This window comes from Hemitrygon akajei, chromosome 27 (assembly GCF_048418815.1).
Source record: "Hemitrygon akajei chromosome 27, sHemAka1.3, whole genome shotgun sequence".
NCBI classification, from domain to species: Eukaryota; Metazoa; Chordata; class Chondrichthyes; order Myliobatiformes; family Dasyatidae; genus Hemitrygon; species Hemitrygon akajei.
Window position 1 is genome coordinate 26,575,655 of NC_133150.1, and position 16,932 is coordinate 26,592,586.

General features: G+C 39.7%; 1 protein-coding gene across 1 annotated transcript in view; it reads right to left on the minus strand.

Moving 5' to 3' along the window:
• The window catches only part of sars1 (seryl-tRNA synthetase 1), a 26,597-nt gene extending 9,973 nt beyond the window's left edge, over positions 1-16,624 (minus strand). The window contains exons 1-5 of the mRNA XM_073030496.1: positions 16,390-16,624; positions 11,295-11,365; positions 10,322-10,402; positions 4,371-4,529; positions 608-751 (exon numbers count right to left, since the gene is read on the minus strand). Coding sequence (XP_072886597.1) covers positions 608-751; positions 4,371-4,529; positions 10,322-10,402; positions 11,295-11,365; positions 16,390-16,525 — 591 coding nt within the window. The 5' untranslated portion in view covers positions 16,526-16,624. The remainder of the gene's footprint in view (positions 1-607; positions 752-4,370; positions 4,530-10,321; positions 10,403-11,294; positions 11,366-16,389) is intronic.
• Positions 16,625-16,932: the final 308 nt, after the last annotated feature.

Below are 16,932 nucleotides of genomic sequence, written 5' to 3' on the forward strand. Positions count from 1 at the left end.
TTATGAGCATACCACCACTGCAGATCATGTCTTAGATACGATTCCTTACAACAACTCAGCTGGTTTCTGTATCAGCACCTCCCAAAATAACAATATGATGTATTGGTATTCTGCTAGAAATGAGTAATATCCAATCTTGCAGACATGTCATTACTTCTTGACTGTCAACAAAATATGGCAGTTCAATCGCTCTGACTTTGGAGAAATTGGACAGTACTTGTCTATTCCACCTCTTGAAATGGGACTCCATTCCCATAGTCAGGACATGGCAAACATATCACAAGGTTACCAATGACCTGAAAAACTGAGCTAACAAAATACTCAAACTACTTCACCCACCACCAGAAAATGACATATAAAGCATTGCCAGTTGTGCCTGATATGATTAAATAGTAATCACTGTGTAAGTCTTTACTCTTTACACAGTCTTTACTCAGAAGTGAATCTTCACAGGGATCTTAGAGATAAGTTCCCCAGGGAAAGGCAAACATGACGAAAATTAGCAAGAAGTGATTGGCAGGCCTTAGTTATTTATACAAAACTGAAATCAAATGTTGCTGGTTAAATATTACCAAGATATAGGTAATTTAATATACTATAATCTCACCTTCAAGAAATACCCTCGGCTGCCTGCTACTACAGAGGCTTTCTCTGCTTCAAAACCATCAACCATTACTACTAAGTCGACGTGGGAATACTTCTTTGCAGAAGTACAATCTCCCCATGTTCGTTCCACTTTATTGTCGGCATCCTGTAAAGGAGAAAAAGAGAGCTTTTCAATTGCTATAATATTCTGAAATCAGATGCAATCTATCAGCACGTTATAAATAAAGCTAGACAAAAGTTGCGAAACAAGGTGATTTGTGGCATTTCCTCTCTATCCAAAAGAAAACTATTTTATTAGAATGAGATACAAGTAAACACCAAAATAGAAAAAAAACACCCACCGTTATAATGATACCTCAGATAACCAGTTTCTTACAGAAATCATTCAAATTTTTGGGGCAATAAATCAACTTTGGTTAAAAGCAGCTGTATGTTCTAATAAAAATGGCTGCAGTTTGTATAGCCCTTTTAAAATTGTTCCATAAAATATGTAACCAGAATTCAGAAAAGCATATAAATGCAGCCACCACTACATACTCTCTGTGGCCACTTGATACCTGTACATTCCACGTTGATCATGGAATGATTGTTGGTGCAGGTGAGGTAGTTTGAGTATCTTAAAAACTGCTGATCTCCTGGGATTTTCATACATGCAGTCTGCAAGTTTACAGAGAATGGTGCAAAAATGAAAAAAAAGTTTGGTGGGCATAAAATTCTTGAGAGGTCAGTGATGAACTGCCGTCTGGGTCAAGCTGCCAGGAAGGTAACTCAAATAAATACAGGTTACAAAATTGGTGCGCAGAAGAACATCTCTGAAAGCACAACACACCGAACCTTGAAGTGGATGGGCTATAGCAATAGAAGACCATGAACGTCAATTCAGCAGACAATTTATTAGGTACAGGATGTATCTAATAAAGTGACCACTGAGTGTATGTGCCTTTAACACCAGTGAGAGGACTAATTTCCTACTCCATATATTCCAACTACTGTTCTGTAATGTTTTGATTTGATATAATCAAACTGCAAAAGGAACAAAATTTTAAACAAGTTTAAGTATTTCTGAGAGCTGGGAGATACAAAACAAAGTTGTAAAAACATCAATATTACAAAATTTTTTCTGAGGGACAAAATCCACACATAATATACCTAGCCACAATGAAGTCAGCTGTTTATCTTACATGCATAGTAACCCGTAAGTATATTTGTAAGTTTTCAACAAAAAAAATACGAAGTTCTTCAGAGCAAAGTATTCTTTTTGTGTAGCCCAATAAATTACATACAATCTATTGACAATAATACTTACCTTGGCTAAGAATGAAAATTTACCCTGTTTTCTTGGCTGTAGCCAGAACACATATTGGGACAAGGATGACTGTACTGAATGTTGTGGGGAACAATCCGTATTACTACAAATACTCAACATTTTGTCCCACAATCCATCATCAGAACATGACCTAACTCATGGACCTCCCTTTGTTTGTTCCTCTGCCCCCTTTGTTTGCCTTATCCCCTGGCTGTGTTACCCCTTCTCTTTCTGCTCCCCTGCCCTCACAACCTGCCCATCACCCATTCCTTCCTCCTCTGGTTCCCCACCTCCTTCCCTTTATTCCATCTTCCACTATCCTCTCCTATCAGATTCCCTATTCTTCAGCCCTTTGCCTTTTCCAACTTTCACTTAGCAGCTTCTCAAATCATCCCCACCTCCTGCCTCACCTATCCATCTTACCCCTCTCATCTGGATGCACCCATCACCTTACAGCTCATGCTCCTAGCCCATTTCCCTCCATAGATGCTGCTTGACCTGCTGAGTTCCTCCAGCGTTTTGTGTGTTACTTCAGGAAAACCAACATTTGGTTCACATGACATCTCCTACGATTGGCCAGCCCAAAAGCGTCCACTATTCTCCCATGTTGAAGACCCAAGGCAGAGCAGAACAGACCACAGTCTTTGTAATCTTCAATTACTGCAGAGGTCATAGAGGATGGGACTTTATCATACTGGGAAGATGTATGTGGTTTGGGGGGTGGGTAGGGAGGGGCAGGGTTGCAGGAGAAATCATTGAGCATTGGGTGGAAGTTGGACCATGGCAGGCAGGTATTGTAGGGTGGGGCAGGAGCAGGGGGAAATGGAACAGGTGGAAGAAAATCAATAACAATTAAAAGTCAAAGAAATCACCCAACCGTAGGGAAATACGTGCCCTCACTTCTCTGGTGGTAAAGACAGGGTTGTGCCCTTTAACTAACAATGGCCTGATTCTGTTCCTGTGTCTGAAGGTCTTAATCTTCACGTTGCAAAACAAACTTTGTGCAATCATGTTAAATGAGCCCTGTATGCTATTTGCTGTCACTATCAAGTGTACCAACTTATATACATTCATCCACTATGCATAAATTGCACTGACAACACTGTCTCCCTGCACCCTGAAGCTAGCCAACAGCCCCCACTGTATCTATTTCAGATATGGTTCATTACTAAGTGTCCTGGAGCATTTTGGGGCTTCATCTATAGGAACAAATGTACTTGGTTTGTAACTCAATTAGAGAAACATTTCATCTTGGAGTTCTTAATGCCTATGAGACTCAGTTCAGCACTGGGACTAGTCACTTAAAAGAACAATGTTTATGACATAGTTTTTCTTTCTACTATAGCTGGCTCCTCATCTTGAATATAAGCTTGAGGAAACCATTCTGTTTCATGCCCTCAATTTTTAATTATATAAGCAAACAGGAAAGAAAATGTCTTTTTTACCTAATTTCACTTGTCCAAAGCAAGAGAAATAAGCATGCCTTTTTCACTGCCTCAGTTCTAGAGACCAGTGTCTGGGTGGATTCTATTCACAGGTCTTTCCAAAAATTTTTTCAAGAGTAACGCTGATGAACAATGTTTGGATACCTGGTTATATTTTACATAAGCTAAACAACTGACCTTGGTGGTTTCAATTATCACATCAAACTGTTCCGAACGCACATTGTTCCATTTGACAAGTAGATCTGCATTTAACTCTGAGTATTATGATAATTTCAAAGTGTTGCAAATTTTCTAGAAATACTTAGAACATAAGATTCTGCTATCTCTTACTTGGAACCTTAACAATGATGAAAACATATGGAAGAGAGAGAGAGAGACAGCAATCTTTCACCACAAAGTAGTTCAGTGTTAATTTACATCTAGCCAAGCCAAGTTGAAAGAAAACATTTGGCTCCGTAATTTCATAGCTTCTGGTCCACAATGCAATCAAAAGCCTTATTTACATTAACAGCTCTTTGAGTAGCATTTCTCCGAGCTGTATAAAATTCTACAATTTCTTCAAATGTCACAGACTAACCAACATATCCCTTTCAAGAAGAACTAAATTGCTTTGGATTGTTTCCAATTGCTTTTCTATACTCTTATGATATCTAAAGTAAGCACTCAAACAACCCAACAAACCACTTTAAGAACAACTTGGATCAGAGATCTTTTGAAAGACTTGTCGTTCTCTGTGCTCCAAACATCAGTAGCTTATTCACATTCATATAAAGAGAAGCTGGGTCTAACCAGTGACTTTCAGCCAATTTCCATTCTCTCACATTTTTAGCCAAATCAATATTGAAATAATATCCACAATGGCCAATGTTATCTTGCAATACAGAAAACAGTCCAATTTCTTCCATTAACTCATAGAAGATCTTTCATATTTGATACTGAATTTCAGTATGCTCAGTGTTAACTATAAAATACATACAAATCAAATAATTTAGCAACGTAATCTATGTCCTTACCTCATCATTGCTGATGGGTACAGAGGGATGCAAGATATTACCAATTTCTCTCAGGCTGTCTAATCTTTGTACTTCTAGTTTCAGACGTTCGGTGTCACATTTTCCTATGGCATCGTCGATAAGGACCCGTATTTTCTTGATCTGAGTTACAGTTAAACCCTGAAAATTAAGATTATCCTATTGTAAGATACAATATTTTACTTCATACCATTCCAAAAGAAGATGCAGGTTATTGTTACATTAGTTTCAATACTATTACTAATTCACTTCCAAATATGCATAACTCCTGTTTAAAAATGTTCAGCCAAGTGGCTATGCAAGCAAACTGGATTAGTAAAAGATCAAATAAACTAACACAATAATTCACGTACTGTACTTTATCTGTTCTACAGAAAATGGGAGAAAGGAATGTTCTGACAAGTGAGCCATTTTTGGACAATAGGATGGGATGGGTCTAGTAGCTACAAAAATGCTTTCCATCAGACTATAAATGCCTAAATTCAAGAGTTGGGAAAAATGGCAAAATTATTTACAATTTAATAAAAACCTCTCCAGATTCATTTTGTTAATCGAGTTATCATTTCTCATCTCACCAAAATAACATGACTGCAAGAAAAATACAAATCCAATGATGGAGTTTGGTTATTTCTTTTGAATACTACAGATATAATATTTCATATTCTGATTATGACATAAGATTATATTCTGCAACATATATTTATTAAAAAACCAGAATTAATTACACTAAAATGAAATAGCCTCACTTGTGTTACACAGGAAAAGGAAGGTTCTGAAAGGCAATTGACATTTCAGACAGACATGGAAAATGCAGGAAATACTCAACAGGCCAGGCTGCATCTGTAGGATGAGAAACAGCACCAATATGTGAAGTCAAAGACCCTTCAAAATTAAAGTTTTTTTAAAAAATACTTTCTTATTTTTTGGCTTTTCAGATAACTAATGTTAACCTCACAGACGTATTCAATAATTTTCTATCAACCTTTAACTGAAGAGTAGTTAATTATTTTCCACTGATGGAGTAAAATTGCTTATGTACATCGAGTCTATTGTGTTTTTCCCACATGTGCCAAAATTAATATGTTTGGCTTAGGAGATTCTATATAATTGTTGGGACTCAAAACACCATGGTTGCTCTAACAACAGCATGTCATTTAAAAAAAATAATATAAGGCTGATAATAAATGAATAAACTTTATCATATTTCCTGAACCTAAACTTCATCTGGCATTTTCCCATACACTTCCCATTTGGGATAGCGGTCTATAGTTACCTTCCCTCTTCTTACGCACTGTTTCCATGGTTCGCCTAACAACCTGGTTTAAATGGGGATAAACAAATACACTGTTCAACACACAAGTGTGATCTTGACATCCCTTTGCTCATCATCCCACAATTTCTCTCTAAATCTACTTCCTTTTAGCCTCTTGCATCACTGTAGCAAAGTCCACTGTAATTTTAGCTGCAATTATGTTGGGTGCTAGTTAGTACTGCTACTTCATAGCTTCAGACACCCATGTTCAATTCCGACTCCGAAGTCGGTATATTCCCTGCTTCACCAAGTGCTCTGGTTTCCTCCAATATCCCAAAGGCCTGCCTATTGTAAAATTACTCTTCAGTGTAAGTTATTGGCAAAAAGAATCTACGTAAAAATGGGAGAGAAAACAAGATGCAGGGGTGCAGGAGCACCAGGAAATAAGGAATGAATCAACTGGATTGCTCTCCAAGGACCTGACATCGGCCTGATGAACCAAGTTTCTGGTGTCATTAAAAATATAAAATTTTACTATCTGAATGGTGTCAAGTTAGGAAAAGGGGAAGTACAACGAGATCTAGGTGTCCTTGTTCATCAGTCACTGAAAGTAAGCATGCAGCTACAGCAGGCAGTGAAGAAAGCTAATGGCATGTTGGCCTTCATAACAAGGGGAGTTGAGTATAAGTGCAAAGAGGTCCTTCTGCAGTTGTACAGGGCCCTGGTGAGACCACACCCGGAGTATTGTGTGCAGTTTTGGTCTCCAAATTTGAGGAAGGACATTCTTGCTACTGAGGGAGTGCAGCGTAGGTTCACGAGGTTAATTCTCAGGATGGCGGGACTGTCATATGTTGAAAGCTTGGAGCAACTGGGCTTGTATACACTGGAATTTAGAAGGATGCGAGGGGATCTGATTGAAACATCTAAGATTATTATGGGATTGGACACACTAGAGGCAGGAAACATGTTCCCGATGTTGGGGAGTCCAGAACCAGAGGACACAGTTTAAGAATAAGGAGTAGGCCAATTAGAATGGAGTTGAGGAAAAACTTTTTCACCCAGAGAGATGTGGATCTGTGGGATGCTCTGCCTCAGAAGGCAGTGGAGGCCATTTCTCTGGATGCTTTCAAGAAAGAGTTAGACAGAGCTCTTAAAGATAGCGGAGTCAAGGGATATGGGGAGAAGGCAGGAACGGGGTACTGAATGTGGATGATCAGCCATGATCACAGTGAATGGCGATGCTGGCTGGAAGGGCTGAATGGCCTACTCCTGCACCTATTGTCTATAAGATAAGAACACAGACCCTACATTGAATACAACAATTTCAGACCTTGCCAATTTTGTGCAACTTCCTCTTCTTTTTTCCAGCGTGCAATTTCCTCTCCTTTTTTCCTGCATACAACTTCCCTTTTTAATTTTTTCTAATCTGGAGCAGATATCAGTATTTAACTTTCTAAAATGTTTTCCCAATTACAAATTACCTTTAATATTTCAACAAACTGGCTTCGTATTACCATAAAGTCCTTCTATCAGTTACAAGGCATACAACAGCAGTATGATTGTTCCCCACCACCCCCTAGATTTCCTCTATTTTCCCCATTCATGTTCACAAAGAAAACTGTAGAAGGCAGTAAGGTAACTAAGTACAAGACAATTAAAATGTAATGACACAGCAGAGAAAGACAAGTCTGAATCTTCTCCATACTGTTCCCAACCTGACTGTTAATCGATTTGTCTTTAGTCATTGATTATCATTAAAGTTGGTAATAGCCTGGTAATAACCTAATCTTGACATACAATGGGATAACAATCATTGAGTTTCCCCACATCAACATCCTAAGCGTTGCCTTTGATTAGAGACTCAATCAGACCAACCATGTCAATACTGTGGGAAAGAAAGCAGGGAAAAAAAAAACTGGGTATGCTATGATCAATGACTCGTGTCTTGACATCCATTATGTCCTTCCACCAGTTTTAAGGAATGTGTCTCAAGTACAGCATGATAGGATATTCTCCATCCATCAAGATAAATTGAATTGCATTGAATTTTGGTTTACTGTCATTTAGAAACCACAACTGCAATGCAGTTAAAAAATGAAACAACATTCCTCCAGAATGATATCACAAAAGCACACGACAAAACAGACTACACCAGAAAATCCATATAACGTTTGGCAATCCCCAAATCCAGAGTCCAGAGAGGCTGCTGCGTATTAATGCAGCTCCAAAAACACTGCACCCAGGAAAGAGCAGATTATTTGCCTGGGAACCCTATTTACTGCCCTAAATATTAATTCTCCTCACCAGCAGCACAATGGCTGCAATATGTGCCAACTACAAAAATGACTGCAGTTGCTTACCTGGATTGTTCCAAAAGCCTCTTCTAAAACTGTGATCTCTAACACCAAGGTTGAGGGCATGAGGCATACAGATAAACTGCCAACTGCAAGTCCCCGTACAAGTTACACATCATGACCAGGTCTAAATCCTGGGACTCCTGACCCATTACCATTATAGACAATAGACAATAGGTGCAGAAGTAGACCATTCAGCCCTTCGAGCCTGCACCGCCATTTTGAGATCATGGCTGATCAATTACTATCAATACCCGGTTCCTGCCTTGTCCCCATATCCCTTGATTCCCCTATCCATAAGATACCTATCTAGCTCCTTCTTGAAAGCATCCAGAGAATTGGCCTCCACTACCTTCCGAGGCAGTGCATTCCAGACCCCCACAACTCTCTGGGAGAAGAAGTTTTTCCTTAACTCTGTCCTAAATGACCTACCCCTTATTCTCAAACCATGCCCTCTGGTACTGGACTCTCCCAGCATCTGGAACATATTTCCTGCCTCTATCTTGTCCAATCCCTTAATAATCTTATATGTTTCAATCAGATCCCTTCTCAATCTCCTTAATTCCAGCGTGTACAAGCCCAGTCTCTCTTACCTCTCTGCGTAAGACAGTCCAGACATCCCAGGAATTAACCTCGTGAATCTACGCTGCACTTCCTCTACAGCCAGGATGTCCTTCCTTAATCCTGGAGACCAAAACTGTACACAATACTCCAGGTGTGGTCTCACCAGGGCTCTGTACAAATGCAAGAGGATTTCCTTGCTCTTGTACTCAATTCCCTTTGTAATAAAGGCCAACATTCCATTAGCCTTCCTCACTGCCTGCTGCACTTGCTCATTCACCTTCAGTGACTGATGAACAAGGACTCCGAGATCTCTTTGTATTTCTCCCTTACCGAACTCTACGCCTGTCAGATAATAATCTGCCTTCCTGTTCTTACTCCCAAAGTGGATAACCTCACACTTATTCACATTAAGCGCCATCTGCCAAGTATCTGCCCACTCACCCAGCCTATCCAAGTCACCCTGAATTCTCCTAACATCCTCATCACATGTCACACTGCCACCCAGCTTAGTATCATCAGCAAATTTGCTGAAGTTATTTTCTATGCCTTCATCCAAATCGTTAACGTAAATGGTAAACAGCTGTGGTCCCAATACCGAGCCCTGCGGCACCCCACTAGTCACCACCTGCCATTCCAAGAAACACCCATTCACTGCTACCCTTTGCTTTCTATCTGCCAACCAGTTTTCTATCCATGTCAATACCTTCCCCCCGATGCCCTGAGCTTTGATTTTACCCACCAATCTTCTATGTGGGACCTTATCAAATGCCTTCTGAAAATCGAGGTACACTACATCCACTGGATCTCCCCCGTCTAACTTCCTGGTTACATCCTCGAAAAACTCCAACAGATTAGTCAAGCATGATTTACCCTTGGTAAATCCATGCTGGCTCGGCCCAATCCTATCACTGCTATCTAGATATGCCACTATTTCATCCTTAATAATGGACTCTAGCATCTTTCCCACCACCGATGTCAGGCTGACAGGTCGATAGTTCTCTGTTTTCTCCCTCCCTCCTTTCTTAAAAAGTGGGATAACATTAGCCATTCTCCAATCCTCAGGAACTGATCCTGAATCTAAGGAACATTGGAAAATGATTACCAATGCATCCGCAATTTCCAGGGCCACCTCCTTTAGTACCCTAGGGTGCAGACCATCTGGATCTGGGGATTTGTCAGCCTTCAGTCCCATCAGTCTTCTCATCACCGTTTCCTTCCGAATGTCAATCTGTTTCATTTCCTCTGTTACCCTATGTCCTTGGCCCATCCATACATCTGGGAGATTGCTTGTGTCTTCCTTAGTGAAAACAGATCTAAAGTACTCATTAAATTCTTCTGCCATTTCTCTGTTTCCCATAACAATTTCACCCAATTCATTCTTCAAGGGCCCAACAATACTTTCACCATAAGTACTACAGCGATTCAAGGCCACCACTTTCACATGGATAATTAGGAATTGGCAATAAATAGTGACCTCACAAATAAAAAAAATACATGAAAAAAATGCAAACCAGCAATTAAAAAAAAAATCAATGGCAAGACCCCAAAGGGGAAAACTTAGCCATTAAAGGAAGCAAACTCGAATCACAAGCACTTGATTGAATCATGTGTGTGTTGTAATTACATGAATGATGAAATCCCCTATAGGATATTATGCAAGGTATATTGAATAGTGGACTATTAAAAACGTTCCTATGAAACAAGTGTACTGAATATAATAGATGGCATAAAGAAAACACAATCACTGAATCAGTATGACTTACACTTAAAGTTTCAGCATTCAATTCATCCAAATTCTGTGTATTTTGTGGAAGGGCATCACTTTCACCAATAGGCTCCTTTTTCTGTGGAAAATCAGATCTATAAACACTAATTTCAATTCATATTTAAATAATTTACCACAAATCTGCTTAACACTTGATTTTTGAATTTTTTAAAAATCAATTGTCTGCTGGGTAGGTGCAAGCATGTTTTACTTCAATTATTCAAATTACAGTATAATTCACAAAATCAGCCAATGTTTTACTTGCCAATACACGATTTCTGCAACCTACATTCATTGAATGCAAAAGCATGCAAAGCTACAAATATCAAAACAAATGACACCACTAGTGACTGGACCCCACACAAAACTGCTACCATTAATAACCACACGTTGCCTCTATTAATGCAGCCAATTTGGAATCTACCTTCAAATTTGATAGCTAATTCCACAGGACAGAATCTTATAGACATTTATGCGATAATTTACCAAAGGCTTTTTTAGGAAATCAAGATCCACGATATCTGTGAAGTCAAATTAATTATTTGATGAGTATCGGCCCTGGCTCTGTGGTAGCACTCTTGCCTCGGAGTCAGAAGGTCGTGGGTTGAAGCTCAAGTCTAGAGATTTAAGCACACAATCTAGGCTGACAGTTCAACGCAGTACAAAGGGAGCGTCACATCAGTGCAAATACTAAGAAATTAAACTGAGGTCTGCCTTGTCTTTCAGGGTGAGAATAAAACAAATCTTCAGTCCCTGCTATTATCTATTCCTCAGCCAATATAGCTAAAATCATTGCTGTTTGTGGGAATTTGTTCTATACAATCTGGTTGTCATTCTTAACTACTTTAGCCATAATGAACAAACAAAAGAACTTCCCCATTTGCACCATTTCATCAATTGAGTAAGACATTTATACAGTAAAATTACAAGAGCAACCATTTCTGATAATTTCATCAACAGGTTGAACTTACCTTCATTTTTTCACCGATTGTTTTGCTGCAAAGGTTTTTCAATTTGTTTAAGTTGTCTGCTTGGAACCGACCTGGTTAAAATAAAAAGTGGAAGCATAAAATATGACAGTTGCACATTTTATCTGAAAGGCATTAAGAATGAGTTTTGCAGAGCAAAAAGCAGTAGTCTAAAATGAAGTATATGTCTTCAATTAACAAATCAGTCTGTTAATAATATGGGTTTTAATTTTTTTTGGTCCATGTCAAGTCACATTTCAAACTTCCATTCGGAAAATAAAATTCCTTTATTCTTTTGAAAGTATAATAAATTTGTAACTTTTCCATGTTATAAATAATTGGTTTACCAGTTTGAAATTAAACAATCAGAGAGCCAGTTCCAATTTAAAATTAAGGGTATTCCATTATCTTTACAAAGAAAAACTGTAAGATTCCCTACCAGATGTAACCACATGGAAATTCCCTACCAAATGCAACCACACGAAAATTCCCTATCAAATGCAACCACACGGAAAATCCCTACCAAATTCAACCACATGGACCTTATCCAAAGCTATTTGAAAACATATTTATAAATTAACTGAACACCACTAAACAAAGATATGATGTTATATCTACACAAGAACCATACTACATGAGGGATAAATCTACCAAAGGATCAAAACAAGACAAACTTGCCACCAAATAAAGAGCAAATTGGTCCATCACAATGGAACCTGTTCTGCACAAGTGAAACCACTCTCTTGATCTACTGCTGTTGCCTTGAAAAAATTTCAAATACACAGTGAATTCTGGTTAACTGGGAGACATCAGAACCAGTACGTTTTGGCCCAATGAAGTGGCTGCCCCGATTGTCTGAACACAAAGTACACTGCAGATGCTGTGGTCAAATCAACACGTACAAACAAGCTGGAGGAACTGAGCAGGTCAGGCAGCATCCATTGAAACAAGCAGTCAACGGATGCTGCCCAACCTGCTGAGTTCCTCCAGCTTGTTTGTACCTGTCCAATTGTCTGAAGTTTGACGAAAATAATTAAAAAGACATTATAAAAAAGAAAGACTACCGTTTAATCAAGTAACAAATTATATATTTAAATGAAATACAGAATAAACTAGAAGATTACCCATATGGCTAAAGTACTATAAAACTGTATTAGTTCAGAATGGTTATTAACAAAGGAATTCAATGAGTGTGTGCAGGCATGTACTTTTGACTGAATGTAAATGAATAAAATCAGTGCAGACAATGCACTGGCTTCATTGTCCTTCTGCATGAAATACAATAAATCTCCTGGCATCTTGTATTGTCACAGCTCAGGTTCAGTTGAGTCATCCTCATCACTTTCCTCACCTTGGTGTTTTGATACAATGCTTTAAATGATTTCAACCCCAAATCTTCATTTTCATTGTAACATTCAAGGTGATTGTCAGTACCTTTTGTAACTTGAAGTACATGAAATCACCTCATTATCACTCCTGGCACTTTCTGACATCTCCGAACCTGAATACTTGAAACTGTAGAGAACAAAACGTTTCTGAATTGTTTTCCTACTTACTTCTTGCTAACTATCACTGATATGCTGTACCGCCTGCATAAGGTTAACTCTTGCAATCACTTCTTTGATGTCAGTAGATTTTCTTCAATTGCTTTGAGAATGTGGTTCACCAACTTTGTGATTTAACACCGTTAAATATTTCATGATTTCCATATTCACTGGTTGCACAGAGAATGTTGTACTAGCAGGCAGAAATTCCAGCTCCATGTTTCTCAAATATTCTAATTAGGGTGCGATGCACAATAGACAACAAGGAGAGGAATTAGCTCAATATCCTAACTCATTAGCCATTTCTTTAAAACTTTTTAAGTTATCCATGCATTCTTATTGGCAAAGTACTTGATTGGTAAACTATCCATTCTTAGCCCCTTAAAGCATTGAGGTTTAACGCTTACTCCAATAACCAACAATTTCTTGTTATCAATTTCTGACATACGTGAGCAACAGAACACAGTTATGCAATCCATTGCTTTCTTTATACCAGGTAATGTTGCGTGTTTGTAGCAAAGGGAACCATCCTGCTTGGCAAACAAAAAAGGCCCATTTCATTGGCACTGCAGGTATCACCTTCACAGAAATTTTGAAGCAAGTCAGAGAGTTTTGCAGATTTCCATGTTTCTGCATTTACAGCATCAGCACTACCTTTCCTACTGTGTGCTTTCTTGAATTTAATGTGGTGCCTACATTTCCATTGAGAAAACCAACCATCTGTTGCTTTAAAATCTTCATGGCCCAGAATCTTTGATAGCTTCTCTGACTTGTTTTTTTAAAATACTGGACAACACACACAGACACCTTATCCAGTTACAATGGAAAGCCTTTGACTGAGGGCCTCTTCAACATCTGGATCCTTACCTTCATGTTTTTGTTTTTAGGATGTTCTCAGCTGTCCCTCATGTAATGCCCTTTCTTCTTGCAGTTTATTTCGCTGAAGGATCAAGTATGCACTTGTAAATTTCGGCACGTGACTGACCACCTCCTGTTCCAATTAAGCAGCACAGTGTCCCAAATAAATGAAGGGAATCCAGGTTGTTTTCTTAATTTGTTTTGTTCTTTAAGAATGGTCCTAAATAAGTGGCTGCCCTGATTAACCGATGGCCCAATTAACCGGAATTCATTATACATTCAATTCCTTCTGGAAGTTATTGTTGGATTTACTTTCACCACCCTTTTGGAATACGAAAGGGTGATACTCCTACTGAGGTTTATAAAATTATGAGAGGCATAGATTTGGTGGATGGTTGCACTCGGTTCCTCAGTCAAAAGCCAGAGAGCTCAAGTTTCAGGCGAGAGGGGAAAAAGCGAATCTTAAGAAGGAGCTTCATATAAATAAGTTGAAACTTTCAGCTCTTCAGTTTGGGTGGCATGGTAACGTAGTTGGTTAGCACATCACTTTACAGTACCAGAAACACAGGTTCATTTCCAGCCACTGTAAGGAGTGTATACATTCTCCCTGTGACTGGTTCGGTTTCCTTCAGGTGCTCCGGTTTCCTCCCACAGTCCAAAGACACACAGGTCAGTAGGCGAATTAGTCATTGCAAATTGTGCTGTGATTAGGCGAGGACTAAATCGGCGGGTTGGTTGGTGTTGTGTCTCCAGGAGCCTTTTCCATGCTGTTTCTCAATAAATAAATAAAGTTGGAACTACAGTCAAACCCAGATATTCAATATGAAAGGCCAAGGTCTTGCTTACTCACTATACCATCCAATTTGTACAAGCAATGAATCCTAATTTTTCCCACATTCAGCCACAGGAAATCATGTAGTAACTGAGGTACATGAATTGCTCCTTAGAAAAGGACCACTGCAACTTATAAATCACTTTAAAAGATACAAAAAGTCAGCCCATAAACAAAACTAAAACATTGGCTTGCACGGGATTGCATCAGATTCTGCAAGTCAACCGCAGACACCCTGTGGAACTACGTGGTTACTGCATGAAGGTTATCCAGCCACAGAATGCATTTGCAATAACAGGGCAAATTCACAAAATAAATCCAATCCCTATATTATGGAGAATAATTGAGCTTTTTCTTCATTTATTACTTCATACGGACAACACGAACTTTGAAGTGTTACAAGGTATTAACCAGCAACACAAGGGGGAAAAAGGAACTATGATGTCAGTACCAAACACTAAACCGTAACCATGACTAGAGATTGATTGCAATGCAGATAATTCAGGTTTTCCTGAGTTCTTGCTTAACGCTATCCATTAAATTTGGAATTACAATCAAGTGTAAAGCTTGGATAAGGCTCAGTAATTCAAAGACTGCAAAAGCATTTTCTATGCTTTCATTTTCATCCCTGCCCTTAAGACCAGCCCAAGTATTGCAACCTCAGAAAATTAACATGGGAGTTTTCAATCAAGTACATTGTTTAGGATTCCATCAGAAGGAATCCTTGCCAATTGAATGTGATGGCACAGCAAGTCTTTTTAAAAAAGATAATCTCCATATACTGTCTTCAGCAACATTCAGACCATACCAAAGACTGCAGAGAGAATCTGAGTTAGCATGTCAATGGGTCATACAATGAATATGAAATATTTGCACTGTTTTTATCTCTCCATAGATATTGCCTGAACTTCGAGCAGTTCCTGCATTTTCTATTTTTATTTAACATTTCAGATCATAGACGTTTCATAAGGACAGGAACACTGAAAAGCAAAACCAAAAAAAAGAACAAAATTTCTGGAGGAACTCAGCAAGTCGATCAGCATCTGTAAGGGGAAAGGTATAGTCGACATTTCAGGTCAAAACCCTTCTCCCACTCCCACCCCCTGCAGATGGAACTCAATCCACTGAGTTTGTTCAGCACTTAAGAGTTTTTGCTCTACATTCCAACATCTTGCATCTCCAGCCTGAATTACAAAGAGCAGAAAACATCTGTAGAAAGAGAAACAAAGTTAGCATTCTAAATTGATGCCCTGATGAAAAGTCAATGACCTGAAACGTTAAGTGTTTTTCTCTCCACAACAGCCGCCCACCCTGCTGAGAATTTTGGAGACAGAAGAGCACAAAGAAGCTGGAATTTGAAGCAAACACTAGAGGAACTCAGCAGCTCAGGCAGCATCTATGAAAGGAAATTGACACGTCAACGTTTCACATCAAGATTCTTTGCCAGTCCTGATGAAGGGTCTCGACCTGAAACGTTGACTGTCCATTTCCGTCCAGACACTGCATTCCTCCAGCGTTGTGTGTGTTGCTGCTGAGAATGGTTCTGACTTCTAAAACCACTTGCATTTGGTTCTTGAGGAATGAGACAGCAAACCGCCGCCCCCCTCCCCGACCCAGGTAGTCATTAATTTGTTACGCTGTCGGCACTTCGCCTTTGATGAAACAGATGAAACAAATGACAGGAATCACAGTGACCATCCACACCTCTTGCATTTAAAACCTGACAGGGACAGGAAGAGTAGAACGCATGCGCAGCAGTTTCATTCTCAAAGGCGACCGGAGGAACCTTTGCCCCCCACCCAGTGACCGAGCTCACCCTGCTCCCCAATCGCACACCCTCACCCACCACCGATTCCACACCCACATTTCCTCCATTCCGTGTCCACCTCCACCAGCTTATCCACCAGCGACACATCTTTGAAGCGCTTCACTTGGTTCTGCCGGATTTTGTCGGGGTCTCCCCCCTTGTCCTTGCGGAACAGGTCGAGATCGAGCACCATGTCGACGACCGAACTGCCACTTGATCGAAACCGCTCCCGCACCCTCGCCGCCGCCTTCCACTGCGGCCAATGCCGGGCATGCGCAGAGCACTTGCCGGCTGTGGAGCCAAGATGGGCGACGAGGCGGTCCGGCCGCCGGGCGCAGCGCCACCACCAGGCGCCTGACTCCCCAGTGCAACCTCGCTGTCAATCACGGACCGCAGATTGAACGAGGAGGTTGGACAGCCGTCATGTTGAGATATCACTCTTTACAAAAGGAAAGCCAGGAAATGCAGCTTTACAAAGATGGCAGATACATTGGAATGGATGGGGAGAGGGACTAATATGAAAGAGACAAAGCTTTTCTATTTATTCATTCTTTGACAAGTGTGCATCATTTCTCAAAACTCATTTATTGTCCAACAGAA